Genomic DNA, 27,914 nt, shown 5'->3' with positions numbered 1-27,914 from the left:
CTATGTTCTTTCTACATCAGTTGCTCGGACTTGGTCCATTCCTCGAAGCGCGTTGAGTCCTTTGTCCAGCACAAGTCTCGACCATGGCTTCACCTGATGACCGACCGGGCTTGACCCATCGGACAAACTCCATGGTGGAACGCATCAGAACATGGAGCAGCACAAATATACCTCGAAGGGCGTCGTTACTGCATCCATATCCAAGTAGAGACGTCGACGTCGAGGCCGGCGTAGTAAATTTGACGCCTGCCATTGAGCCACGACCTTCAGCACTTTCTTTCGATGCCCCAAGGCCACCAGGCCAACGAGCACCGACCGGAGCACAGATCAATCGAGCCTTGAATCGAGCCTTGTCACAGGAGATCATTCAACACGATGATTTAAACGACCTAGGAGGAGACCAACCTCACGTGGTACGTATCTGCTGTCATTGTCTCTCACACGAGTACCTCGCTCATTGACATTCGTAGGAATTCGAAGAGGATCCGATCTCCGACGACAACACGATCGTCGAAGAGGAAGGACACAAAGCTCACTTCCCATCGAAGCGAGCATGGAAGACGTACTTCACACAAGAGGTGGCCGGCGACAGGTATCTCGAGATGCAACTACTATTAATGACAATCGTGACCGGTTCACTCGATGCCATGACTTTCACCACCTACAACGTCTACACTACCAAACAAACCGGGAACGCCCTCTTCCTCGCCCTCTACGCCTTCCGCAACCCATCCATCACCAGCACGGAACAGAACGTCGGCATCTCCATGGCCGTCTTCCTCGCCGGAGCCTTATTCTGGGGCCAAATCGGCCGCGTCAGCCGCCAACGTCGAAGAATCTGGCTCGCCATCTCCCAATTCATCCAAGCCTTCATGATCCTCGGCGCGACCGCCGTCCGCTACTGGACCAACCGGACGAACGTCGGCGGCGGCGCCGGCGGCGTCCTCGCCCTGCTGGCCTTTGCCATGAGCGGACAGATCGCCACGGCCCTGAATGTGAACATGCCGGAGCTCAACACGACGATGATCACGGGCGCGTTGGTCGCGCTCATGAGCGACAAGGACCTGTTCGCGCTACGCAACACCAAACGGCTCCGCCGTATCCTGTTCTTCGCGAGTATGGAGGCCGGCAGTTTCACCGGCGCGGCCCTGCTCAACTTCCGAAGTCCGACGTCGGTGCTGCTGTTCTGTGCGTGCATGAAGTTCGGCATCGCTGGGACTTTCATCTTCAACAAGGGTATGGTCCGGCCGGTGCGGCAGCTGGAAGACGGTCGGGTGGAGAAGGGGGATGGCGCCGTCACTCCCGTGAGCAAGATCCTGTGGGGAGACTAACGACCCGACGTCGGAGACCTGATTTACACCCTTTTGATTTTCTATTCAAAAGTTCAACATCTACTGCCATTTCAAGAGATGGAAGAGAGTACGCACGGCGCGATGCATTTTAGCTTGGCGTTCGTTTTGGAGATCACGACAAACTAATCATATACGGAACATCGGGCACATACATACATGTTGGATTCTTTGGGTTGGGCGACTGTTATGATACACTTTGGTACACGACATCACGACTTGGAACGCCCACGGTGTCCACGTGGGCTGCATAGACTCATTTCGATGAATTTTTCACGGCGAACCTGGTGCAACTCTTTCACTCTTCGCGCTGTAGTTCTCGACGATGACCTCAGCCTAGAAGTCCATGCTGCTTCCAACGGGATGTTCCTTCGTGCATCCTCTACCTCGGTGGCGATTGATCTAGGATGTACTATCATTCGAGACAAAGAAGGGGGCTTCACAAAGCCAGGTAGAGGAAAAAATGTACAGCTTTTTTCTGCTTATATTAAAGAAAAAGAAAACAGTTCGAGCCCCATTCGCTTCTCCTCCTCGATGATCCACCCGTGACGAATGGGCGGCAAACATTCACCGGACGCTAGGCTGATGATCCCGATCGAGCGATGTCAAACCCATACTCCCCCTCACACCATGCGACGACAAAAAATATGCAATCTATTGGACATGTACCGAGCGGTCCATTTAGCGATCCAAGTCCTCATTTATTCCCGGGCGCGAGGTCAGAGTGTGTCCAGATAGCTTAGGTAGTTCCCAGTATCAGCAATTTTAGGAGAGATGTTTGAATTCCGGGATCGACTTGGAGAGCTGCAGATCCGATATGATCCATGAAGACAGACGTGTTTCACGTGTTTTGGCGACGAGATGTGCCAGCGCAACATAATACGCGGAAGCATCCATGATCGCGCCATGCGCTCATGGACACTCAGCGGAGACCAATAACACTCTAGAATGTCCAAGTCAGTCGAGGCTTCGTTTCGAAAAGGGATTGGAAAGTTGCATGTAGTATCACGTACCATTTCCAATGTCCACACCCTTCGGATCCAGACCTTAAGCTTGCCTTCCACGCCCTCAACATTGTCAAGCTCGACACCCTCCCACCAGCATCGACGCGCCGGCTTCCTCCAGAAGAGCAGAAGCTTCTGCGCCATGCCCACCGCATTGGCGGAGCCCGCCGACTCACCCTTAATGTCGGTACGCAGCCGCGCAAGGGCGATGGAGCAGATGACAGCCTTGTTGGGCTCAGCAGCGCGGTGGCCCCAGGTGTCTTCGTGGTCGAAACCTCTACATCGCATGTCAGTCATGGGTCTCATCGATCGTCAGGTGCCCACTTGAGTCGGAAATTATCATACCCGGCAGTCAACATTTCGATAAGATGTTGCTCGGTGGTGCCTGGCTCATTGCTCTTCCGGAGACCCGAAAAGATGCCGTCTTGTTTGAGAAGGGCCCTGCTAGCTGCACGCTTCACTTCGATCATCTCCGGTTGCTCAATGTCCTTTCGGGGCGGAATTGCGTAGAAATCAAGATCTTCTCGGAGAACGATGATCCCAGCGCGATCTTGAAGCATGTCGCGCGCATTGCCGGCCATCGGCTCGATCGGCATCGTATTGAGCGTATCAGCTCCGGCCTCATCTGATGACTGAGGAATGGTCTGGGCAACATGACGGAAGAATTCCAACATGTATTGCAGCGAGATCGGATCGTACTGTGAGCGATAAATCATGTCAGATAAATATGCATTTGAATTGGAGAGCATGGATGTGATGTTTTGTAGCGTGATCTGTGGCTGTTTCGCTTGCACAATCGCGCGGGTCTTTTGGGGTTTATGGGGCTTCCTTACGTCAACGGGAAATACATCGCCCTCGTGGTATTGGTTCATGTGGCTCTCCGGGAGCAGACCATTGGGAAATAATGATAGCAGAACAAATTCGGGTAGAGTGAGTAGCTCATCTCGCGAGATTGTGAATCGAGTACCTCTGTTCTGCAGTGTCAGTAAATGCGAGTATACCAGTAGCATATCTCAGGTGCCTTACCGCAGCTCGAGAGTGATGTTCTCATCGGTGCCTAAAGACAAAGCAAGCTGCTCAACATTCGTACCATATCGCCTTTGTCGAGCTCCTCCTTACCTGCGAGCGACGTGTTCAACGGCGCTGGTCCACCCTGTTGCACCTGCGTGATGATGCTTGCTGCACCTCCTGCTGCCGCCATGACGTATGTGAAGCCCTCAAGTGGACTTGAACCTTCGGTATATGGTGGTGGAGGCTCGCCGTCGTCGAGATCCTTACTCGACGATCCGCTCTTGGTATCTCTTGGGAGCGCTGCTTTGGTCTCGGCGAGGACACTCGAAGTAGCGGGCGCTACGCTGGACTCCTCAAATGGCGGTGCTGGACCGGATGGCGCGGTCGCGGCGAGAGAGGTTGAGGCGCCCTGGGTGGTTACAAGAGTCTTGTAAGGGTCGGCCGAAGAGGGTGCGGGAAAATAGCGAGACGGGAAGTTGTGCGCGGAGAAAGGCGGAGGCGATTCTACCGAAGCAGAGGACGGTCGGCCCTGGCGCTCCGAGGAGGTTGTCTGCAAATCAAGGCTGAATTGCGCGTCGACAACTGTCTTGCCGTGAGGGGTGTGTGCTCGCAGCGAGGGCGTCGTACGGGCCGAATCGGTCTCGATCTCGGAATCCACTGTGCTGGTTGTTGTGGAATTGAGGAGGAGTTCGGTAGAGCGCGGTTGAGACTACAACTCGAGTGTCTACTGCGCGACGTTGAAGGTCAAGTCGACGTCAGAGAATGAGAGACGATGCGACGCCGTTGTATGCGATTTGACCAGGTAAAGCAACAGGTCCGATCCAAGTCGCAAATGAAGCTCTCACGGTCACGAGGTTTCGCGTCGCCCTGTCGGCGAGGTTTCGCGGTGATGACTGAGCGGCAGGAGCGTGGACGGCGCGGAGTGGGCAATGGCGGAAATGTGATGGACGGGGCAGAGGGCGGCGCTTGCTTCTAGACGTTGATCGTGGTTTGCAGGGACGATTGGGTGTGACGGCACGTGAAATCCTGGTAAAATACCTAGGTAGCAGACAGAGCGCGGACACGCGAACAAGGTCTACTCTAGCTAGCGACGGATGAGCCTAGGAGAAGTGCTTTTTGCGTGTGGGAGATTTGCTCGTTTTTTCGATCGCGAAGTGTGGTGTCGGCAGCCAGCAGTGTCTGTAAATACTCCAAGGTTTGTTTGTTGATGTGAAGCGACGACGATTGGTCTCCGTCGCGGTCAAATCTATATGTCTGGAGGAGAGGATGGCGGCGGTGACGGCGACGGTTGCTGGCGGTGGTTGTATGTGCTGCGTCGCTGCAGGTGTGTAGTAATGCATGGGCGGTGGTGGTGTGTGCTCAGCGCTTTGCTTGCCGCCGTTCATTACACTACTCCGCCAGTACTAGTCTGTTTCCTGCCAATACTACTACTAATTCATATTAGAAACCTGCAAGAGATCTGGGCCCTATCACTATCCATAATAATACTGTAACGACCCGTCCACTGGTTGGCCATCTCTCTCGAGCATACCACCGCCTCGCATTATCACTGTTATTGTATTACTCTATATGATTTCCGGGGATGTGTCGAGATGTCGACGTTGCATCCTGACATCCCGACCATCACCACAGGTGAAGAAATATCCACATTGATCTGGGTTAGGCTTTGAAACACAATCATACATACCATCCCATCTGGACTCATCTGCTAACCACCGATGCTCTCAGCTTGCATGATTGCGTCCGTGGCGCTATTCAGAAACATATCACATTATCGCGTTCCGATCAAGTATTTTCCGGGCATACGAAGGAGACTACCTACTTCGCAGTTGGGATCATGTACATTAACGATCCATACAAACTTTCAGCAAGCCATCTCTGCGCTCTGAGCAGCCGACAGCAGTCCAGAAATTCCTGCCAGGTCTGTCCGATGCAGACTATTCTTTGTTAAAGTCCATGACGATTCGGCCAGCGACTTCGCCACGGCGCAACGCCTGCACGCTCTCGTCGAAACGTGACATCCCTCGCACTTCTGCGATGCCCTTGAGCTGACCGCGGCGCGCATACTCCAGCGCTTGCGCCGTATCCTGCATCGTGCCTACGAGAGTACCGGTGATGGTAAGGTTCTTGAAAGCGAAGATGTTCGGGTCCGTCCCAAGAGTGATCGTGTCTGCTGGTGGTAGCGCGATGCACATGATCTTTGCGCCTATCCGATCTCCCACGTACGAAATTGAGTCTGCCCATCATTTGTCAGTCGCTCCGCAGCGAGCCGACCAGGTGACGGCTCTTGCTTACCTTTGTATGCTTGATAAGCGGTCACGAGGACACCATGGGCGCCTACGCCGCCTGCGACCTCCTTGACTCTGGCGGCGACGTCGGAGTGTTCTTTAAAGTCGATAAATTCATCGGCGCCAAGCTCGAGGCAGAGCTTCTTCTTCTGCTCGCCACTGTCGATGACGATGGGTCGCATTCCCATAGCCCTGCGAAATTTGTCAGCCCCTGTATCGTATTTGTGCATGGCATTTCCTCATACTTGGCGAGTTGGACGCCCTGTAGTCCAACACCACCTCCACCGCCGGGAAAGCAAACCCAGCTCCCGGCTTTCAAATTTGAATCGACGAGTGCGCGATGCATCGTGCTTGCGGAGCACATGATCGGCCCAGCAACCTCATCAGGCACCCCATCAGGAATTCTGCTGGTGTAATTGGCAGGAGAAACGATGTATTCTCGGTAGGTTCCCTCCACCATGAGGCCTGTGTAGACTCCCTTCTGGCAGTAGTTCTCGCGACCGGTCCAGCATTCCTCGCAGTTGCGGCAGACGTCCCAAAGCGGCTTCACGCCAGCTATTAATCAAGCATCAATTGTATGCTCTTCCATAATGTGCTCGGGAGGTCGACTTACCTCGATCGCCAACCTTCCAGCCTTTGACTGCGCTTCCTACCTTGACAACGACTCCGGCACCCTAAAATTTGTCAGTATGGTTGCCCAGATGACGGGACGGCATCGAGCACACTCACTTCATGACCCGCGCACCTGGTACCAAATACTGACATGGGTGGTGGAGCCCAGTCATGCATCATGAAATGGACATCGGACATGCAGAGGCCAGTGCAATTCAGCTTCAGAAGGAGTTGATCATCGGCTGCAATTTTTCGTCAATGGATGTGCTCAATGGTGACTCGTCACAAGGAGTGGCCAACTCACCTGGCTCAGGCACATCTACTTCTTGGACTTCGACGTGAAAATCGGGTCCCTCATTGACGACGACAGCAGCCTTGCCCTTCTTTGGAATCTGTATTTCAGCTTCGGTCATTTCGATCGTCCAAATTTTCAAATAGTATTAATTGGAATTCAAGGTGAACAGACAAGGTATGACCTTGCATATGAGAGCCAGCTCGACATTGTTTTTATTCCCAAGCTACCAGTTACACACAGACGCACAGCCCGAGAGCTCTACATACTAAGCTTCAAGTGTTGCACCGGATGAATATTTTCCATTGCTCCGTCTTGGTAGACAAGTAGTCTTGAATCATTGCCCGAGTAATGTCCGCCACGATGGTACATGACGGCAGTGAACAGCAGGCCGGTCATGTAGGCCAAGGGTGGGTCGTGGCGAGCGGGGCACTAGGCATTTAGGATCAAAGGATCATACAGTCCAATCGTCCCACAGGCGCAACCTTTGCATTTGAGCCTTGCCCAAACAGAAGCTTGACGCGCCGGGAGGGAGCTTGTGGAGCATGACAGGGTCAATGGCGATAAGGAGGAATATATCAATTTCAAGGACGAGGACACGTTCTTTGTCGGGCTGATCGCTGTCTTTGCACTGCCATTCGCGTTTCATGCGCCTGCTTCCACCTCGATGTCCAATATTGAGGGTGCTCCGCGACATCTAGGCGCCTGAATCGAATTTGATATCATGTTCACGGCATTCTGTGTCTTGTCGTCTTATCAACATCCGTCTGACAAGCGTTGCATCCCACAGACTGACTCGAGCGCTGCGAATCTAAACTCGCTTGCATTCAAACTCGCGTCATCGGATGGCCGCAATGCTTCAAGGCTACAGGAGTCGGTCACGATTAATGGTCTTCGGCAGCCAAATACCGCATCCCTTTCCCCTTGCGGCAGCTATCGACTCCACTTGTGATCATAACTATTTAGCGAAGGATTGCACAGACCCAGACACCGAAGATAATATCGCCCTCTACCATTGAGCCGCACCTCTCTGAAGCGAAGGCACAGAGCCAACCGACAAGCGGCATGGCATGGTGTGACGCCAGGGCATGGCGTGGCGTTGTGGAGACACTGGATCTAGGATGACGACTCGAGACATGGGCGGATGCTGGTCTCCACGCGCACATGCGCCACACTTAACAGACCCGCGAGTGCGCAGTTCGATCCCACTACATGGTCATTTGTCACATTCACGAACACATTTCCAATTTTTGTCGCGATCGTGACATGCTTATGGGTGTACCCGGCAGTCTTAATGGACGCTGACTTCAAGCAGCGGTCGAAGTTCTCTCTGTGTCCGCGATAGGGTTGTCATGGTAGGGTTTGGGTTACATGCACATGTGAACCCCAAGAGTACACATTTGCAGTCCGCTTTTATCCCCGATAGATCATACCTTTTCTCCAGGTTAATATATAAAACGGACTTGCAGCTTCCCCTTGATTCAATGCTGTACAGTTATCTTGAGTTCAATAATGAAGTGTGAATTTGGTGCACGTGTGATGTAAACCCGCTTCAGTGTGTGCCGCGACGATGACTACTGGCAGGTGGGTAGCCAAGGTCCGACTCAACTTCGGCGGCATAGTGGGGGATACACGTTATTCGCTGCAGTACACACGTAGGAACCAGTGGCTCATCAGGTAGAAGACGAATGCATGATTAAGTGGATTGTAATCGAAACCAACAGCAAGGCATCATCTACATCCAAGCCTATGAATCACAAACTCAAAATAAACATCCTGAAGCGCCCGCCTGCCCCAAACGCTATCCACAAACCACACCCGCCAACCCAATGAAGAACAAAGAATATTGAATGATGAAACGAAATGCCTGAATGCCATACGCCTGTCAGATGCGTCCGGGAGCCCGCATAAATGCCAGTCCCGTTCCAAAATAAAACTAATCAACGATCTCCGTTGACAGAGCTGGCTGGTGTGTACGTGGACGCCCCGCTTGTGAAGCTACTGACTTCGGATGCCGGCGTCGCAGGAGTTCCCGGCTCAAGACTCAGCTGTACCTTGATGGTCTGGATCCAGTCATGCTGGAGGAGTTCAACAGCACTGGCCCGGCGAGCAGGGTCCCGCTCAAAGCAGCGCCGAAGGAAATCAAGCCCGGAATCACTGAGTTGCTCCTTGGTCGGCAGCGTGGGACTGTCGCCATTGGCAATGTTGTACATGATGGCCCACTCGTTGTCCAAGCTGGCCCATGGTCGCGCGCCGGTAGCCATCTCACCAATCACGCAGCCCAGAGACCAAATGTCTACAGCACCAAGACGTGCGTGAGGCTGGTGACCGCCCTTAATGGCTTCGGGAGACATGTACATGGGTGTGCCCTGCATGCTACCTTGTTTGCCGCCCTTCGCGTCCGGGCGGTCGGCCATAACTGTTTTGCCCTGCTTCGCGATGACCTTGGCAGCACCGAAGTCGACGAACTTGATGACACCGTTGTGGTCGAGAAGAACGTTCTCCGGTTTGATGTCGCGGTGGACAATGTGCGCCTCGTGGAGATAGCAAAGACCTTCCAGGAGCTGCAGGGCGTACACCTGAATGACAGTTTCGTCCTCAATCCGACCGTATTCGAGGAGTGACGCCAGGGAACCACGAGAGCAATACTCCATGAAAATGTAGACCTTGTCTCGGTGAGGCTCGATGCCGTAGTATTGTACGATGTTAGGATGATCGAGTCCTTGTAGCACACCGATCTCATCGCGGATCTGGGAAATGATAGTTGGGATCATTTTCGGGTCTTGCAGCCTGATCTCCTTGACAGCCATGAGGTGATTGCTGTCAAGGTTGACCGCAACATAAACAGAACCGAATGTGCCGCCTCCAACAAATTGACCTTGTTGCCACCGTAAGTGGACATTGCCAGCGCTAGCGCTGAGATAGGTGAGGGCACGATCGGCTTCGTTCGAATCCTCCAGTACGCGGCCCAGGGCTTGCCGCTCCGCCTCCTTGTCCTTGCGAAGTTGATCGATCTTCTCGAGCTCGTCCAGCCACTGTGCGCGCACGATTTTTGCGCTTTCCTCGTCGTCTTTCACCTTGGCCATATCAAACTTCAACCGCCCATTGACTGCGTCTAACTTCATCCGTTCAGCCTGTGCCGCAAGGTTACTGCGTGCACCCATGATGTCAAAATGTGAGATGAGCAAGCTCATGCAGCCAGCTACCTTGAGTCGTAGTCTGGCATATTCTTCGTCAGAGATGGAGAGGATGTTCTGGCCTCTGGTCATGATCATAGCAAATTCCAGAGCGACCACCGCCCATCGGAACGTTTTCCGGTCACTAGGCACGCAATCATCGCAAATGAACGATACCCAATCAAGCGCAAGTTTGGTCAATCGATGCTGGTTGATGGCGCGCATCTGAACGTCCATGTGAATGGCACTTCGCTGTCCGAATTCTGTGGCGAAAGCGAAGCAGGTCTGGATCAGCTCTTGACTCACCCATTTGGTTCCCGCAGCTTCGATCTGAGATCGCACGATCGCGACGGAATCCATGATGGTCTTGGACAATTGATGGGCCGTCTGCCTGATCTTTCCCAGTTCCTTGTTCACTCGTGGCGAATTGGCACGCTGCTCCACCAGTGTGTTTAGCGGCAGTTGTCGAGTCGACGCTCGGAAAGCCGCTTTGGCGCTGGACAAGCGTTGCTGACTGCCATCAGCGACCAACCGCATGCGTCCAACACTGACCTTGAGCGAGTTCGGATTGGAGAGCATCTCGGCATTTGACGTGCTCAGGACGGCCTTCACACGCTCGCCTTCCCAGTGGATGGGATATTCGGGCTTCAATACCAGGAGATAGGGGTTACTTGGATCGTCAGACCCGTCTTCCGCATGGTAGCAGGTACCGAGCATGCTCTGTATAGCCCGAGGACGTTCCTTGAGGGATGGACTTGCGATGAAGTACATCTTTGAGCCGGGCCTGAAATTCGTCTCAGGTTCTGTATCGTCGTCTGAATCCCCAGGCATATCGACCAGGACGTGACCAGTAGACTTGAGATCGTGAAGTAGATCTTCGAAGGATTCCTCGTCGATGTTGATTGCGTACTCGGTCGCGTTCTCGAATTTCTGAGCGAGAATACGGCTGAAACGGAAGATCTTTCGCTGACGCACACGTACAGAGTCGAGGAGTGCTTTATAACGCTTGTCGACCTCGCCAGTGCCCGAGACCTCATCAGGAGGACGCGAAAGTTCCTGCTCGAAGTTGGCGGCGAGACGACCCATAGATTTTGATGTGAGACTGGAGAATTGTTCCGCAACCTCTACATCACCGCCATCGAGCTGTCGACCAAGCTGCATCGAAAACTCCCATTCCTGTTCCAGAATTTCTGCCTCTTTGAAGGTATTCTTGTGCGCGGAGAGCTTCCTGTCAACAAGTTTGAAGTAGAATTTGAGTGCATCGAGAATGATGGAGTCAAAATTGTCGTCAATGCAGGGTGGTAGGTCCCATCCGGGCTCTGGTTGGGCAGTCTTGGTATACACTCCTTTGATATGTACCGCGAGCCGGAGCAAAATCTGAAACTGTAGGATCATCTGCTCCGCTGTCATTGCACCGGCTGTGACTGCAGATTTGAAAGCTGGGTCTCTCATCTTGTTTGCATATGCCACTCTTAGACGGATAATTTCCTGAATGAGACGACTTGGGAAGTTGATGAGGATCAGAAGCTCCTCAATGTAGGGAGGCAAATGCCTGGCCGCGAACAGAGCAGCATTAGCTATCAATGTCGCCTTGGCTTTCTCAATCGCGCTGTTGAGATTATTCAGAAGACTGTCTTTACCCTGCAAAGACTTGAGACCATCCTCCTTGAGCACACGATCAATGAAGGAGCTCTCATCGAAAATATGGGTCTGTTCCTCTCCGTCGGGATGTTCTCGTGGCTTGGTGAAATCGAGTTCCGGATTGCCCACCCACTTCTGCAGAATCATGAGTTCGGTGTTCAGCAGCTCTGTGGTATTGAACCACGATATCACAGCATCACAAGTCTCTTGATAGGCTGGCGATTTTGCCTTCGGATGCGCCTCCTCTAAGGCCTGACGAGTCGGGTACAATGCTTCAAGCTTTTCGATTTTCTTCACCACCTCATGGACCTGCTCTAGTGGCGACTTTCCAACCTCAGCCTCACCCTTGATGGCGAAAGAGCAGATGTCTTCCAGAGTCGCTGTCGCAGCAACCCTGCCATCCTCGATCAGGCGTTTCTGGTGGGGCAGTGTCCGTCCGCAGGTTTTGGCGCGCACGCCTGTCCAGATCTCCGCCTTCAGTGCATCCGCGCCTTGCTGCTCCAGACCACCTATCAGTCGCTTCTTCTCCTGTTTGACTACATCGCCGGTCAGGACGTTTGCAAGCATAGCGTGCCACTCCAGCCGCTCCCGGTTGGCGGGCACCTTCATTTCCTCGATCGACGGCTCCACATCTTCATTTCCATAGTAGAGAAGTGTGTCGACCTCTGGAGGATCGTAATCGCCATAATTTGTCCCTGTGGGCGAAGTCTCATCGGACTCAGTCCCAGTATCATAGTCTAGACTAGGCGTAGGAATCTCTCCGTATAAGTCGCTCTCGGGAACGTCCTGCCTGATCCTCTGCACATATGCCTTCTCCTGGGCACGGTATTCTGCATTCGGGTTGCGCTTTATCAAGCGATGTGAGGAAGAGTTCCGCGGTCGGGTGCCGGTATTGATGGAATACTGGTGTGGTCTGCGAGCCGGCGCATATGCGTTGCTCGGTTGTCGTACGTTCCCAGGCCGAGCCGAGCGAGATTGAGGCGTTGGCACTCCATTTCCAGTCGACAATGGTGGTAGTACCTCATATGATGCACTTGTTGGTGATGCCATTGAGTTGGAAAGACGACCTCCTGCCGATCGACTGTTGGAGGACCCGGCAGCGGAGGACCACGCGTAGCTCGAGTAGTTGGACAGCGGCGTCACCTCATCATAAGCATCGCCCGCGACTGTGCTTGCGGCGGAGAAATTACGAGAAGAAAGGCCTTCGTTATCGCTGTCGCCGTCGGGATCTGCGACGTCGACGTATTCCTCGTGTTCGGCCACAGAGCTGGTGCCGGAAGAGTCGAAGGTGTTTAAATCTGGACGACGTTCGCCTTCATGATCCTCCATTCTAGCGGCGACCACAGCGGAAGTGTCCACGGATCGAGCGGAGGCCCGCGGTGGCGAATGGTCACGTCGTGACTTTGACTTAGTTAGCCAGTCTTGCCAGTCAATCAAGGCGCGAGAAAGATCAGCGATGATGATGGCGAGACGCGGTTAAATTGACACCGATGCAACTACTTCGGGAATAGCTCGGCCTGGCAGACGGCGAGCAGGGCGACGACCGAATTTCCCGCCTAGGCGTGCCGGGGATCAACTGTGTACCTTGCGGGTCTGGCATACGTTTTTGCATCCGAAGAGAAGCAGAGATCTGCGTGAAGTGGTATCATTCTCCGTCGGAAGCACGTCCAGCAGATCTAATAAATCTGGATCTCAAGCAGAAGCGATGAGTGATGGGCCGGGATGCGTAGCTGAACGCGGAGCGCGTGCTTCCCGATGGTGAATCTTAAACCTGAACTGGGGACGTGTGTCTCATCGATTTTTTTGGTTCTAAATCTGCGTCATCACAGCGCCATCGACTGAATCCAAGTGAGATCTACATGTAATAATGTATGGTGAATCGCACCGTTGACTGCATGTGCCTGTCTGGGTGCCATGTATCGAGAGGCACAATATCTAGTATTCAGCAGCAGGGGACAATGATGCAGAGCCATGTGCGGAGAACCTGCTTCCATGCAATGCACATTATTAACAAACCCAGGGCGAGAAACCGGTTCTGGAGCGGGCGTTGACGCAAAGAATCTCACCAGAACTGACCGGCCGGACAAATCCATGAATCTGCTAGCGGGCGGAGCAAAAGCAAATGCGCCCGCGTTGTTCATATGCCCCATGTCGCATGACCTCCTCCTGTATTGCGGTGTTAGATCAGACTATGTGTCGTCAAAGGAAGAAACATCACACCATCATATTGCATATAGCAACACGATGCACTGCCATCATCCATTTGATGGTAATCGCAGACACGGGGCGGTCATTGTCTTGACCAGCTGCATTGCGTGCAGCTGATTCCGCCTGAACACGCTCATTTCTTCCCTCGCTTGTCGATAAGCTGCTCCAAGCTTGGTGGACCCAAGCTCTGACTTGCATGAATGGCTTGAATGATGAAATAATTTCTTGCTTCTCATCAGACGATGTGACCTGTAGAGTTTGCAACATGCATACTTGAAATTGCTGCCGCCTCGTGAGAACGCCAATACGTCCTGCTTACCCTGTGTCCCATTTCTCGCCGGTCTAGAAATTTAATCACAGAAAACATCCAAGCTTGAAATTCCGTCTGAGCCTCAAGTTACTTCCACTTCCATCCACCATCATGGCACCACCGATGCGAGCGCGGCCTTTGCGCAAGGATCTGTTGCCCACCGCATTCAAAAACTCCAAGGCGCAGGTTCTCTCCGAAACTGCCGGCGGCCGCGCGACCACTACACTTGCGCCTAACATACGCTCGATCTCGTGGTCCCCAACCGGAGCGCTTTTGGCCGGCAGTACAAGCGTGAACATTCGCGTATGGAATCCCGAGCGACCCGAGCTCCGCGCGAGCACTGAGTTGCGGGATAGCGCAAAGGGAGGAGCTCATGGGAAACTGGTCGAGAGAATAACCTTCAACCCATGCGTGGAAGGATTGCTTGCATCGACAGGTGTCGATGGCATGGTGAAGGTCTGGGATGTTCGCATGCCAGGGAGCGCAGCCGCAGCAGCAAGTGGAAGTGCCGCAGCAGGAGCAAGAGGTGGAACGACAGGCAAGGCGGGAGAGTATAAATTGGGGGATGAGGGCCTCTTCCTTACGTGGCATCCGGATGGGACACAATTGCTAGTTGGTCGTCGAGACGATGTCGTGCATGCGGTGGATATTCGCAGATCAAATTTGCCGCTGCTCGATATCACAAACACTGCAGGAGGCAATTTTGCTTCTTCCGCCGCTCTGAAATATGATTTGATCGACACCGATCGCACGCCAGTGAAGGAGCACGGCAACTTCAACATGATGTCCTTCTCTAACTCTGGCCGTCAATTGTTTGCGACTACGCACGATGGCCCAGTAGTGGTTTTTGACTACCCTTCCATGCAGCCTATCTACACAATCAAAGCCCACACCCGAGATACATACGCTGTGCAGCAATCTCCACTTGGGAATTATGTGGCAATTGGTGCCAGCGACAGCATGATCACTCTGTGGGACACGGAGACATGGCTCTGCGAGCATTCACTGATGCATCATACTTCCTCAGTCAGGGACTTGAGTTTCAGCTTCGATGGTGCTTATCTGGTGGCTGGCGCTGGCCAGGATGGATCCAAGGATGGCGACAAAGGCATGGCTATCTATCACGTCGATACCGGTGATCTCGTCCACACCGTGGACACTGTCAACCCTGTGACATGGGCATCATGGCATCCGCACAGATACGCAATCGCTCATGCTGGTGATCCGGGCGGGCTGAAGATTGTTGGACCATTCGGCAATGCGTGATACTTCTTTTTATAAATATCGCCGAGAATCTTGGTGCGCCAAACGATATTGGAAGCAGTGTTCTCCTCGGGCGGGCAGATCCAATGGCGAGCTCAGTGGCGTCTGAACGCACATGAGCATACATTACGGCCAGATGAAGACCTCGCAATATCGTGACCCTCTTTGGAGCCAACTGCGAAACCGACCTTATTCTGCAGCATCCTCCTGGACACCCTATTCGCGGCATATCCCAGGAAAGGCAAAAAGTCAGGTCTCAGCCCAAGGCGCACACTTGCCCACTCTGTCCACGGCTGGACAATTCTGCGACCAGCACGCTGTGAACCTAGCTGCATTGCCCACTCCAGCGCCTGTGTATGCACCCCGCAAGAATTACATCATGCCCAGGTGGACTTGACGAGGGAAAGGACAAGAAAAGGAGCTCCGTCTATTTACGCTCGCCTGTTGTCATGTAGAGGACGAGTCGTCCGCGTCGGCTTCGCTTGTGTCAGGCGGACATTATGGAAAGCGCGATACCGTACGAACATCAATTGAAGGGTGGTTCAAGTGACCACGTTGATGTCATCCGGTTTCGGAGAATGCACCGTCACCGTGACGGATTCGAACAAGCTCATTCACGATCCACAGTAGGACAATTGTCATTACAGAAACTTGGAAATGTCCCGCCATACGCTACGCGCTGCCAAGGCCTACTCGATCCGAAGCCAAGATTTTCGAATGGAGAATCTCCGGCAATTTGAATATTCCGAAAATTGTGGCCCAGTCTCCGGTTTCATCGCATGTCGACTGTGCAGAGCGTTCTCACCTGGGCAAGCTGGATGTATCGCATGGTGCGGAGATATCTCAGAAAGACATGGCTTCATCGGCTCCGCCCGCTTCCGATGCTCCCGATTATGCACATCGACGACTTTCATCACTCAATGTTCGCAGTTCAATTATACTTCCATACTAGTAACAGCTAGAATACACTACAGACATGCATATACAATACAGAGCTTGCAGCCCTTCGATTCGCTTTAGACCGTGTCACTCAATGCCGTGTCACGTCTACACGAACTCCTTGAATAAGCGGACGTGAGACGTCCCAGGCGGTTTGGAAATAGGGCTCCGCCACGTGCTGGATCTGGTGAGACGACATGGAAAAGTCGGAGGTGCTACAGCTCCAGAGCCTGCGCCGTTGTGATCGGTATGACGACCTTGCATGGTCGTGAGTGCGCGGCGGCAGTGGTCATTCCTTCACACGTTTCACATGTTCCTTGGGCTGCCCTCCACGCGTCGCGATCCTTCTCCTGCCAATGGGTGAGCGGGTAAGCATTGAAAGCGGCCATGGCACGTTCCACAGCGGTCTTGAAGCGGAACTTGGGAGCCTGATTTGGTTCCGGTCGGAATCAAATGTGTTGGTTGCACGAGCAGGCGAACATCAACTGTATGTTTCTCGATCCTGGAATCGATGATATCCGTTCGATGCTTGAGCAGCGGCCCATTCAGATGCTCCCGCCCATCACCATGACTCATTCTGTGCTATGTATGGTGGAACCAAAATCTGTTCGTCCTGTACTTGCATACGTAAACGTTGTTCCGGCTTGACTCCGGATTGTAGTTTCAGAATGGTGTACAGGGATGAACGATTACCCGGATGTAGGGACGACAGCAACGACGTCGAGTCAATGTCTGATTGTGTGTACAATGAGCTGCTCGTCTTTGGTTCGACTCTTCAGGCCCGTGATCACCAGGCCCGTCGCGTTGAAAGCAGACAGGACAAAGTAATCGTAGGATTAAAAACCATACTTCCTGACCACTCTTTCGTTTGTGAATAAAGCCTTGTGTCGTGATGACAATGCCGAAAGAGCGGTCAAGGGAAGCGAAGTCAACAGGCAGACGACAACGATGGACGTGAAAAATCGACAGCCTTGGAACCTTGGAAGTCCCACCACGGGCCAAGGTGTTCGCCACAAAGAGTGTGAAACAGAACCGCAGCAGATAATTGGGGGCCCACGAGGCGCCACGAACGGGAGGAGCCACATGACCCCGAGAGATAGCGCAGGACCACAATCTGACTTGTCTCGAAATACCAGATCTGCTCCTCCGGTAGCGCGCGGCCGTCGACCCGTGAGGGAGGGCTGGACCAGAACGACGAACGCCACCTCGAGCGATCAGGAGGCACAGAGGTCGCTGGATCCTGTCATGCACGTCTTCCGGTCAAACAACGGTACTGGGGAGCAGGATTTCGCAAAGGCACAATACAATCAGGTTTTGGGTTGTGTATACGAGACAGTTGTTACACGACCGCGTCGCGCAACTCATATCATTACATGCATACAATCGCGCGATAGAGCTGGTTCCCTTCTCAACCAGTCATCCAAGCTGCAATACGATTGCCGCCAAACTGGGCGGCGAAGCGCAGCCCCGATGAGCCCATCGGGAAATAACTGACGAGGTACCACAGCAGAGCCAATAATTGTATGATGGCAGTCAAGGCGGTAAGAATAGAACTATGCAGCTGGAGATATGGTCAGCAGGTCTCTCACCAAGAGTCATGGCATACGAATGATGCTGAGCAGATAACAAAACGAGGATGGGGCTTCCGCTTGGAGAGTACCTAGAGGCAGGAGGCGCGATGCACATCCCGGATGGATATGAGTGAGGGAAGTATGCATATGCGCTCCGAGTAGTCGGTCGGGGCAGGAGTGGAGGTCAAACGACAACGTCCGCCACAGATATTGCGACCATCGAAGGCCTCCAATCCGACCATGGTGTGACCACAAGCCTTCTAAAGGTGGTGGCATAGATCCGATATGTGTGCTAGTGTGAATTGAACGCAAGAGAGCTCCGGTGGAGAGCCGATACGACGACAGACTTACCCCGATGGCGAAATATAGCGTAAGCACGATACTCCCGAAGTATGTCGCAGTGAAGGGCAAACGCTCCTCTGATATCAGATGACGGACTGTATTGCGAATTAGTGAGCGCTCGACAAAGTAGTTGATGTTCATCGGAGACACAAAAGGGTGGTTCCGGAAGTGAAGCAGGAAACAGACTTGCAACCATCACCATCAACCCAGATCTGCAAAACAGGGTTGAAGGGAGATTTCGCCGAAAGGGTGCGAGGCGCCTTCGATAAGCACACCAAATTGGACAGAAGAGGCTAGAGGCATTACTTACGATATAATAGTGGACCCATCATGACTGCCCACGAGCCCAGGAATAGCAGGGATGCCATCGACCATCTGATCAATCGTTAGCGCAGCTCACCGGGCGACGAATACCAAGATGTGTGAGGTGGAGGGGTGAAGAATGCACTCTCGTATGCGAAGCTCGAAGCTGACTTGTGCCGGAGATACGAGATCATCGTCATGGCCGACGACGAACAACGAACAAAATGCCTCGTCTCACAAGTGTTCATATGCGGACGGGGATAGCAGTTAGCTATGAACCTGGGCGCATTGCGTGCTGATAAGACGACGCTGCAATACATGGGCACATAGTTTCGGCCAGACCCAGACGGTAGCTTAAAGTGCAGTTGCATGAGATCGTCCTCGCAGGAGCAGCGGATTATGCAGTGGTGAGCGACAGGAAAATGCAGGAGACCGACGTTCCCTCTTCCCTCCAGGCTGGCAGCCATGAAGCGGGCGCGCGGACGGCTGCAGGTCTTGTGGACGTTCGCACAAGCTGGACGTACCCCAGAGTCCCAACCGCGCTAAAAAGGTGGGTGGTCAGGCGGGGCGCTCCCACTGCATAACCGTCCGTGGACCTCCCGGCGCCCTTGAATGGGTGCTAGTCGTCGATACCGCGTGGTCATGATTGGCATAAGATTGATGAATCAAGCTCAATACGCATCGTAATGTTGGAAGCTCGTATGTGTTGTGTGGGATGCGCGAGCTGCACCACGCAGCATCGTAGCCAGATTGGGCGGTCGCTCATCTTGATCTTGGCAGCCAGACACATGGGTGGGCTCCAGTGTGGCCAGTCCGATCGCGACCGTAATTCAGGAAGGGGGCTCGAGTGTATCGGGGTCGGAAAAGGGGCATATACTTACAGAATCGCGAACTTTCTTGATGCTAACGCGATGACTGGTAGCAGCGCGAAGCAGATCATGAAAAGAACAAGGGCCGCGAGATTTAGACCTCCGAATATGAGTAGACGATCCCAACGGCTCACTGCAAGTAATACGTTAGTCTGGTCGTCCTAGAACACCATTGACAGTCGCCGACAAGGCCGGGCACGCCGGCAGAGAGTAAATGCTAGAACGGACGCACATGTGTCATGCAGTGTGCACCGGCGCAGAAACGCAGGAACTTGAATCCCATCACGCCCGAGCAACCAAGCGGAATCACGCATCTTGCAGCTTGCACGAGTCTTATGTGTGGGCACGAGACTGGCAGACGGCATTGCAGACGTGCAAGCTCTCCCACGCTCAACGTGCAGCTGCCATGCATATGCGTGCGTAGGTACAAGTGCGCAGCATACTGGCAGTTCCTCCTCGCCATGCTCTCCTTGGTGAACAGAGATGTTTCAAGACTTACATGCGAACCAGCCTTCCTCCTCTTCTCTCCGCGATGGTGCTGGAAGGGGCGCGCCTGGTCCTTCGCCCTCTGTTGTGGGCAGGCTCAGACCTCCCTCGCCGCCGAAAGGGTTCCATCTGGACAGGCCGCCCAGCAGTGGCTTTGTTGTGTTGGTATGAGAGGGCTGCTCGCGACGTGACCAGCCTAAGCTATTCATGTTGTCTCTGAACGATGACGAAGCCATGTTGGCGCAGCGCAATAACTCGTAGATAACGATCGATAACGCGAAACTCTGCCAAACAAGTGGCTTGCGATGTGATGTCGTCGGAAAGATCAGAAGGACGTCCCGCGCGTCTCTTCACTTGTTCCGTGAGCTGGTCGTCTGTAGCTGGAATTTTGTTGCCTATTGGTCAAACGCGTGTTCTTCCGGGTCATAGACTAGCCGGCGATATCCGTAGCCGGTTGATAGATTCAGTGGTTCGAGGAGGATGCTGTGTATCAGGCTGACACCAAAGAAGTGTATCGGCCCCCAGCAGATCGAAGGTGGTGTCCCAAAGTGTTATGCGGCGGCGTTGATTGTTGTCACAGCTTCCTACGAGGTGCTAGCTTGATACAATAACGATACAGACTTTCCAAGGTCGGTGGTGGTGGACATGACCACCTGGGCACTAGTTCGGCTGGAGTACATTATTGCCAAACCACGCCAATAGGGTGCGGGCGTGCCCAGTGTGCCCTCCCGTACGGGCTTTTGCCCTAAGTCTTTCCATCAATTTGGAAGGCCTTTTCTCGCGAGTGTGGTTCGTGATGCGTGAGCGCCTGGTTGAAGATCACACCCACCGTACTACTCTGACCTCCCTCCCTCATAATTCTCTGGACGAGGAAGTTATAGCGCGCCTGTGTACCAAGCAGGGTCATTTTCACAAATATTGGTTCAATCAGTGTCGACCAATATCAAGGCATGAGTGGCAATGGAGTCGGCTGCGTGGGACCCACGTCGCATTCTCATTGGTTGTTTCCAATGTATCATCACGCCGTGAACCCAGTGTGTTCGTCCGCTTCGCAGACAGATCACAACATGCATCATTGACGCCATAACACCTGCACATTCCATCGTCACCAGCTGGTGAAAGACGCGACATCGACTTCGAACGCGGCGCCTCGACAACTGCTTGCCATTTATCAGATCGGACAAACAACAATGCGCGCGATGAATGCAGCTGTAGTGGCATATAAACCTGTGACAGCGGGTATTCCTTTGGGCAACATTGTCGATCTGAAGGGTCCGCAGATGTGATCCGCAGAGACATGTACGCAGATCTCGCAACTTCGCGGACAACTGCATGCACGATGCGGAACAGTAATTGCGCACAGGCTGATCGACGCGTGGAACCCCGCGTGTTCTCAGTGTGGTCGAGGCACACACATACCTAGGTAGGGAAAGACACCTGCATTGTGCATACCAAGACACTCGCCCACTCAATCACGCCCAGGAGGGTCAGGGCTCGAGCATGGCCACTATCTCCCTTGCATGGTGTGTGGCGTGTGATGGACTTTGGAGGAATCGCGCAGAGAAGGAAACCTTGCCAGAGGTTGAGTGGCCCATGGGCAAGAGTCAACAGATCGTCCATCAGGAGTTGAGGAAAGTCGATCGGCGATGAGTCTGATGTGTAGATGTATTTATACCATTTGGACCCCCATCACGCTATGACTCTGGCACGAGGTGAAATTTGAGGCTGCCGTCATGTTACAGTCTCATGCGTGCCTCACGACCAGAAGCTCGTCTTCCTAGATGTGCCAAAGTGCCCCGGTGTACATCGCACGCGCTCATGTGGCTGATATAGACTAAGAAGCTTTGAGATCCATATCGTGCCGCTCCGACCTGACGCGTAGTCTAGAGTCTCGTGAATGGTCATGTACCAAGCCTACCAGGACAGACGAGCTTATCGGCCTTCGTTTGACGAGCGATCCGGTTCGGAAAGGCTGTCACACAACACCCTTTCGTAAATGTCCAGACGTGGGGGTTTCCCTGGAGTGTGTGCCCGAGCCAAGTGCGCGCCCTTGTGGCCGACCATCGGTCCGCAAGCCTGCTTTGTACACCTGTGTGTAGCCGTTGACATCAAGACCAAAGCCGAATGAGTCAATGGATCACCACGCCCACAACCAGGTAAAACAAGGGAGCACGCCGGATGCATCGCACACCGGATGGTGGAGGCTGTCCAGATACTCGAGCCGGACTCCGTGTTGGACGGAATATCTCGCTAGTGATCGCAGCAGCCAATTTAATTGATGATGGAGGAGGGATATGGACATGTAGTGGTCGTGTAGGTGATGATGATGATGGTGGTGGTGGTGGTGGTGGTGCGAACGGAGATGGTTGCGCGTGTTGCCTCATCATCATCATCATCATCGACATCACCATTATTATCAATCAGGCGCAGGCACACCCCGATGTACATACTATGGCTATCTTGTTGGCCGCCTGCCGTGGCGATATATAAAGTCGGGTCGCCGGTCGCATCTGGCTTGATGAGACTAGATGATAAGTGAACTCCACTGGAAGTGATCGATTGTATTCGCAGCCGACTATATCATTCACAGCGCCCCATCACTTGCCGTTTCAACTGATATCACGGGCACTTGATCTGACAAGCAGCTATCCTCTCGAACAAACGACCATCGACACCTATACTGCTTAGTGTGGTGAAGTCCATACTGTACGCCTTTGCAGAAACGATCAACAGTTAGTGATCAAGGCATTTCGCATGTTGGATATTGGAGACCGAATAACTAATGTTAACACATCAGCCAGCGACATCGATCATCATACCGCCACGCCACGCGACAGTGTTCCGTCTTGCTCGCAGTAGTCTCCGTGTTCTCGACAGCCAACCAGAGACCTTCTCGAAGCATTCCGGGCCCGCCGCCGTGCCCACAGGTGATCAAAGCCAAGCCGCTGACTCACATCGCCCTCGACCAACAACCCGTCTCACCCATACACCAGACGTTTGTGGGCGAAGTAAAACATCCGGTGCCTTCAGCAAGGACGAGAAGCTGCTCAGAAGTCGCCTAGACTCTTGTCGGTCGCCGTCAACAGTTTTCCAAGATCTGCACGCGAAGTGTCCATACGTCGTCACCGCTGCGGATTTATTTGGCGCCTCCCTTTCCGTCGCTCTGGAAGTTATACATATAACCACACCATTCCCGTTCAAGTAATATCGACGGAACCCGCACCACCACCACCACCGCCCCCGACTCCTCCACCACCATCTCCGTGACCAAGAGGTAAGAAGCGAAGGGGGTCGTCGTCGCACGACTTGATCATGATGATTATAATACATCGCTCCCTAGCTGACAGAGAAACCTTGCAGTACTGTCTCGGGTCCCCGTCACCTTTGATTGATATAGTCCGAACTTCTCGAACGCACTCGACTGCTTTTCGTCCAATTATTAAATTGCCAGAGAGCCCGTTTCCCATACAATTTGACGCGTCTCATCGGCAAGCTTCCGAACCTGCCTCGTCTGGGTAAAAAACGGCCCTTCGCTTTCCATCCAACACTACCCCGCGTTTTCCTACCCGCACTCAAACGCCGTTGCGCCGGACACGCGAATTCGCCGCACCAGTGACGCTGACGCTGCTCCAATCCGCCCGCTCCGAGCAGAAGAATACCACTGCCCTCGTCACCATCCTGGCTCGCGTTCCCCTTCCACGACTTCAATCTCCTTTCACTTCACTGCTGCCACTTCGGTGCCGGCTCACAGCTGCCGCCAAAGCCGCCTCGCTACCGCCCAGTGAGGTCAGTCGCAGGCAGCGACACCGATTCGTCTCCTCGATCCGGGCCGCCAGTTTCTCTAAGCCCAGGAGGATTGTCGCCGCTCACCGCCGCCAACAGCCAAGTCGAGGACACCACGCCCTCTTGGTCGAATATCCTCCAGGTTCAAACTCGAAGGTCTCTTGACCTCTTTCACAAACAACACTCGGGCTGCATTTGCAGCTCTCTCTTTCCGAGCAGCGGCTCATAAGTGCACATTTGCTGGTGAGTTTTCCCTGCTTCTCACCCCTGCATTTGGCGTCAACTTGGTGCGTACCTGCAAGACTGGCGAACCTCTGTACCCGACACAACCTGTGCTATTGCATATGGTACAATATACTCTTCCTATTGAGATGCTCTCGTGTGCATGCGAGCTTGTGCTCTCAGCCAGCTCGTTGGTAGCACAAACGGCTTGTGTGGATCGCTTCGTGCATAAGCCGATGGAAGCCTGAGCCCGAGCCTTCACCAGTCGCTTGCCAGCACCGAACAAGTCAACTGACGACACACTTCACAGATCCTATACACCTGTGTCGCCAATATCTATCCCCTTGTTGCGACCTTTGAGGAACGACGCCCCTCGCCCGACACAAGTGTCGCTACTGTCGTGCGACTTTCACACACTCCACGAACCCCACATCGCTGACGCCATCTTCTCGCGACCTTCAAAAGACGACGTTGGGCATTTCAACTCGTCGCATCGGACACATACAATCAGACAGACTTCTCTTACAGGCTAGTCATTGCGATCCGGTCTGTGGGTAGGACAGAAGCCAGCTACCAGGTACAAACAAGGTCTTGCACAGATCAAGACGTGGGATGCCTGCAGCTCGTAAGTGAACAACATCCTTGTTGATGGCCGTGTACCTCGCGGTGGGCAAAGAAAGGTTCTCCCACAAGCCTCCCGCCTGCGTGCTTGCTTTGTATCGAAACGCTTTCAGGGTCATCGCTGATTCGTGCCTGTCTAGTCAATTTCCTTACCACTTTTCCTCCCTACGAGGACCCAGAACCCACTCCAGCGCCACACGACTCACCAATCGAGCTCATATTTGACTGCGACACCCTCGACGCCTCCAAAATGGCTAGCGCCACGTCACCATACATAAAGGCGGAGCCTAACGACTTCTTTGACTCGGCGTCTTACTCTCAGTTCAACACCAACAATGGTCAGAACATGAACGGCCAGCACATGAACAACAACATCAACCCGGCGAGCCTTTCGAACAGCATGTCGCAAAACTACTCGTCCTTCAGCGGTAACGCTGGTATTGCGGACGACGAATTGCTTGACTTGCATTTTGAATCGGGCCAGCCAGCAAACAATGGCACTTTCGACTTCAACCAGGGCATGCCAGGGTATTTGCAGACTCAGGCCAACCCGAGTTTGTTCTCCAATACTCCTGACGGAGGACCCACTCAGTCTCCGTTTGTGCACGACTTCAATTACAACCAGTTCCGGCCCAACATGCACGAGCAACAATTTGCTGGCACACAGAGCCTGCCGCAGCAAACAGGATTCCGGCCGAACATGCAACAGCTCAACGGAACTCGCTCGCCAGCCACGCCGACGCTGAAGGTCTCCGAGGATTTCTCTCATCCGGGCATGCAACCCATCGCTCATCGCCAGCAAAACTCCGTCGGGAACGCTAACTGGGACAGCACTCCCAGTGGCCACAGCTGGGAGGGTTCCCCTTCCATGTCATCGCCGCCTAACGGCCCTCACTCCTACCATCTTCAGATCTCAGAAGTCTTGAAGAACAACAATGGCTACCATAAAAGTGGAACATCCTTACCGACTAAGATGGAGCCTGGAACTGGTCCATCAACTGTCCAGGAGGCCAAGCGACGGAGACGGCGAGAGTCTCACAACATGGTTGAGCGCCGCCGACGTGACAACATCAATGAACGCATCCATGATCTTGGAACTTTGGTACCACAACACAGACTGGAAGATGAGAAAGTGCGCAAGCATCTTCAGACGAACGCACCCCTCTCACCCTCGATCACAAACAACGCCGGCATGTCGCCACCGAACCCAGCCTCCTCTTTGCTCGCCGGACCCTCGGCGCGACGTGCCACTGGTATTACTCAGGGCTTCCCCATGGATGACAAAGACAAAGGACCCAACAAGGGTGACATCCTAAACGGATCGGTCGCATGGACTCGCGACATGATGTGGTACATGCACCAGAAGTTGACCCAAGAGGAGCAGCTCAAGCAAATACTACAGTCGGTCGGCAAAGAGTGGCCCTTCCAAGTCACAGAGGAAGAGAACCGTATGCGATCAGAGATCTGCGAAGTTCTCAACAAGCACGCATCACAAGGCGGCTTCACCGGATATTCTCGCGCGTCTGGCTCTGGGCTTCGAGTGCCCGGCTTCACCAATGTCGCCGGAGACAGCATCGGCAACGGAGACGGACTCGGCACCCTTCCGCCTATCAGCCCTGGCTTCCAAACCGTGGGTAATGGTCTCGGTAATGGCATGGCCAACAATGGCGCCCAATTCTGGTCACCGTCCAATGACCTCAAGGAAGAAGATGAATACGACATGGATCTGCAATAGGGTCGCACTTCCACTACGGATTCGCCATACTTCTTCGACCACTCGCACCCTCCACAACACGGTCGTGAACCACCACATGGTTTCGTCTGGTGCCACGACTCCCCAATCTCGGGGTCCACCAGAATCTAGACTTGGACCATATCAGCGTCGCAAAATCACCATGAACCATCTTCACGATGCCTTCGAGACTATGGCTGTCTATCGCCGTTTCGACACCTTTTCTATGACATTTACACGGGTCAGCTATGCGAACCGTTGCTTGATCATTTGTTTGTTTGCTATGGGTACTTTGTTCTCTGCATTATTCTGTTTGCATTTTCTGGTGGTAAAGGGGCGGACTGTGGCTAGGGCACTTGAGTGACCCTCGGAGTTACGGTTTGACTGGGAAGGCACTGCGTCACATAGTTTGCAATTCTGTTTGATCTTTCATCTACCCGTTGGGCTGTGTTGTCCCAATCGCGTTTGACTTTTCTTGTGCTTTTTGCTTTGAGATGTGTCCTGAACGGCTGCCGTGCAGGCTGCAGGTGCAATAATGGATGTTGTTGTTAAGATGTCATGGGCATTTCCTGAATCAATCTTCACTCCTCTTATATGTGACTCTTGTTCCTTCTCACGCCGAGACCTGGTTGATGGCGTTTTCCGGTACGATGCCGGAGTCGCATGGGCTTCTCCCGTCCAGTTGCTATGTGCGATGTCGACAACCCGGCAGCTCGAGTGGTCTATTGAAGGTTTGCCAACGAATATTGCTTGCCGATTCCTCGCCATAATTGTATTTTTCGTAAATCTCGAGCCACCTCGCCGCGCTCTCAGAAACTGGTCATGCTGACGCGTGAACATCTGTGCCCCTTGCCCGTCCTCCACATCTCTCGCAGTCATGTTCCGACACTTCGTTCCAGGCGGGCGACCCGATCGGTGGGTCATGCGATTCGTGGCCAACGCAGCTTGTAGCCCTGGGCTGTCTGGTCATCTCAATCCCTTTTCATGAGGTTACGGCGGCGAAATGCAGCCTTTGTGCGCGGCGCACGGTGAGATGACGCAAATCTCTAGAGCTGCACGGCCGCGTTGTATGGGCATCGCTTTCATTGAAGTACCATCCGAATTGCAACACCGATGTGTGTCAAAGACGTCGGACAACCTGTTGACCAACACATCTGCTCAGAAGATCTGATCTTCACTTCTTGGTCTTGTCTGCCGTGCTCGCATTTTGTCCAGCGTTGCCTTGCGCTTGCTTGCCACCCTGAGCCTCATCTTCCTGAAAGCCGAGATTCCGCATCGAGTCTGGTGCCATAAGGTTTCTGTACAGTGCAAATCATCGATTAGTCCCTTGTCCGAATGTGCGGTGATCGCCTCTGTAATTCCAAGCGCCTACCTTTCCATTCTGCATTGCAAGTAGCTTTTGCTCAGTTGCCGGCAGACATCGTCGTTCATGCCTTTGTACTGCCGCAAGCATTTCAAGTAATCTTTCATGATCGGCTGACATTCGGCTTCATGGTCCAAGGGAAAAGAGCCACGCTGAGGCGGGATTGGCTTGGAGATGATTTGACGGCCACCGGGCCCTCCGAAGGTACTCATGGCGTGTTCAATTTGAGTTTTGCTGGTAGATGGGGTGTTGAGTCTGGTCTTGATGAATGCAGCTCGTGCTTAATCAAAAACAAGCGAGACGGAAGATGGTGATGCACAATTCAATGGCTTCGGACTCGATTCGGGGTGGCTTTCATTGGTGCCAGTCATTGGCAATCATTGGGCGGAGACCAGCGGAAGACCTGCATCGAGAACGTTGCGCAGAAGGATCAGGGCGCAGACAGACTTTCGGCATCGCACTTCATCTCTTCCTTTGCTTGAGAATTCACAATAACATACACTCTGTTCTCGTCTATAACAACATCATT

At 53.4% G+C, this 27,914-nt stretch overlaps 9 protein-coding genes across 9 annotated transcripts; 3 read left to right on the top strand and 6 right to left on the bottom strand.

Annotated features, from left to right (window-relative positions):
- Nucleotides 1-83: 83 nt before the first annotated feature.
- On the top strand, nucleotides 84-1,500 carry K489DRAFT_392497 (uncharacterized protein; the record flags this gene model as incomplete). The annotated part of the gene is made up of 3 exons (XM_033606742.1): nucleotides 84-233; nucleotides 360-413; nucleotides 471-1,500. The coding sequence occupies 3 exons, from the start codon at nucleotides 84-86 to the stop codon at nucleotides 1,329-1,331; spliced, it is 1,065 nt and encodes a 354-aa protein (XP_033463238.1). The 3' UTR covers nucleotides 1,332-1,500.
- Nucleotides 1,501-2,068: 568 nt separating this feature from the next.
- On the bottom strand, nucleotides 2,069-3,554 carry K489DRAFT_312052 (uncharacterized protein; the record flags this gene model as incomplete). Its single annotated transcript, XM_033600829.1, has 4 exons — nucleotides 2,069-2,630; nucleotides 2,699-3,322; nucleotides 3,380-3,410; nucleotides 3,473-3,554. 4 exons carry the CDS (start codon nucleotides 3,552-3,554, stop codon nucleotides 2,069-2,071), a joined length of 1,299 nt encoding a protein of 432 aa, XP_033463237.1.
- Nucleotides 3,555-5,032: 1,478 nt separating this feature from the next.
- K489DRAFT_331970 (GroES-like protein) lies at nucleotides 5,033-6,829 on the bottom strand. Its single transcript, XM_033602151.1, has 6 exons — nucleotides 6,569-6,829; nucleotides 6,382-6,506; nucleotides 6,266-6,326; nucleotides 5,898-6,207; nucleotides 5,660-5,844; nucleotides 5,033-5,600 (listed from the first exon to the last, which is right to left on the bottom strand). The coding sequence occupies exons 1-6, from the start codon at nucleotides 6,675-6,677 to the stop codon at nucleotides 5,302-5,304; spliced, it is 1,089 nt and encodes a 362-aa protein (XP_033463236.1). The 5' UTR covers nucleotides 6,678-6,829; the 3' UTR covers nucleotides 5,033-5,301.
- A 1,667-nt stretch (nucleotides 6,830-8,496) lies between these two features.
- Nucleotides 8,497-12,702, bottom strand: K489DRAFT_386629 (MAP kinase; the record flags this gene model as incomplete). The annotated part of the gene is made up of 3 exons (XM_033606242.1): nucleotides 8,497-9,939; nucleotides 9,964-10,017; nucleotides 10,039-12,702. The coding sequence occupies 3 exons, from the start codon at nucleotides 12,700-12,702 to the stop codon at nucleotides 8,497-8,499; spliced, it is 4,161 nt and encodes a 1,386-aa protein (XP_033463235.1).
- Nucleotides 12,703-14,002: 1,300 nt separating this feature from the next.
- On the top strand, nucleotides 14,003-15,157 carry K489DRAFT_406976 (WD40 repeat-like protein; the record flags this gene model as incomplete). Its single annotated transcript, XM_033607315.1, has 1 exon — nucleotides 14,003-15,157. One exon carries the CDS (start codon nucleotides 14,003-14,005, stop codon nucleotides 15,155-15,157), a length of 1,155 nt encoding a protein of 384 aa, XP_033463234.1.
- A 2,344-nt stretch (nucleotides 15,158-17,501) lies between these two features.
- On the bottom strand, nucleotides 17,502-19,900 carry K489DRAFT_386627 (SFT2-domain-containing protein; the record flags this gene model as incomplete). The annotated part of the gene is made up of 5 exons (XM_033606241.1): nucleotides 17,502-17,654; nucleotides 18,016-18,101; nucleotides 18,317-18,381; nucleotides 19,191-19,311; nucleotides 19,678-19,900. The coding sequence occupies 5 exons, from the start codon at nucleotides 19,898-19,900 to the stop codon at nucleotides 17,502-17,504; spliced, it is 648 nt and encodes a 215-aa protein (XP_033463233.1).
- Nucleotides 19,901-24,690: 4,790 nt separating this feature from the next.
- K489DRAFT_392491 (uncharacterized protein) lies at nucleotides 24,691-26,025 on the top strand (the record flags this gene model as incomplete). Its single annotated transcript, XM_033606741.1, has 1 exon — nucleotides 24,691-26,025. The coding sequence occupies one exon, from the start codon at nucleotides 24,691-24,693 to the stop codon at nucleotides 26,023-26,025; it is 1,335 nt and encodes a 444-aa protein (XP_033463232.1).
- A 298-nt stretch (nucleotides 26,026-26,323) lies between these two features.
- On the bottom strand, nucleotides 26,324-27,152 carry K489DRAFT_109086 (uncharacterized protein). The gene has a single exon (XM_033598879.1). It carries the CDS (start codon nucleotides 26,944-26,946, stop codon nucleotides 26,452-26,454), a length of 495 nt encoding a protein of 164 aa, XP_033463231.1. The 5' UTR covers nucleotides 26,947-27,152; the 3' UTR covers nucleotides 26,324-26,451.
- A 140-nt stretch (nucleotides 27,153-27,292) lies between these two features.
- On the bottom strand, nucleotides 27,293-27,597 carry K489DRAFT_350585 (uncharacterized protein; the record flags this gene model as incomplete). Its single annotated transcript, XM_033602429.1, has 1 exon — nucleotides 27,293-27,597. One exon carries the CDS (start codon nucleotides 27,595-27,597, stop codon nucleotides 27,391-27,393), a length of 207 nt encoding a protein of 68 aa, XP_033463230.1. The 3' UTR covers nucleotides 27,293-27,390.
- Nucleotides 27,598-27,914: the final 317 nt, after the last annotated feature.

This window comes from Dissoconium aciculare (genome assembly GCF_010015565.1).
Source record: "Dissoconium aciculare CBS 342.82 unplaced genomic scaffold K489scaffold_2, whole genome shotgun sequence".
In the NCBI taxonomy this organism is placed as follows: Eukaryota; Fungi; Ascomycota; class Dothideomycetes; order Mycosphaerellales; family Dissoconiaceae; genus Dissoconium; species Dissoconium aciculare.
This window is presented reverse-complemented; position numbering and strand designations above follow the sequence as displayed.

Excerpts from the sequence above, each read along its gene's own strand:
- K489DRAFT_109086 (XM_033598879.1), bottom strand. The coding sequence starts at position 26,946 with ATGACCCACCGATCGGGTCGCCCGCCTGGAACGAAGTGTCGGAACATG.
- K489DRAFT_331970 (XM_033602151.1), bottom strand. The coding sequence starts at position 6,677 with ATGACCGAAGCTGAAATACAGATTCCAAAGAAGGGCAAGGCTGCTGTC. Across the intron at positions 6,327-6,381 it reads CCAGGTGCGCGGGTCATGAA|GGTGCCGGAGTCGTTGTCAA; the intron begins GTGAGTGTGCTC and ends GACAAATTTTAG. Across the intron at positions 5,845-5,897 it reads CAGGGCGTCCAACTCGCCAA|GGCTATGGGAATGCGACCCA; the intron begins GTATGAGGAAAT and ends CAAATTTCGCAG.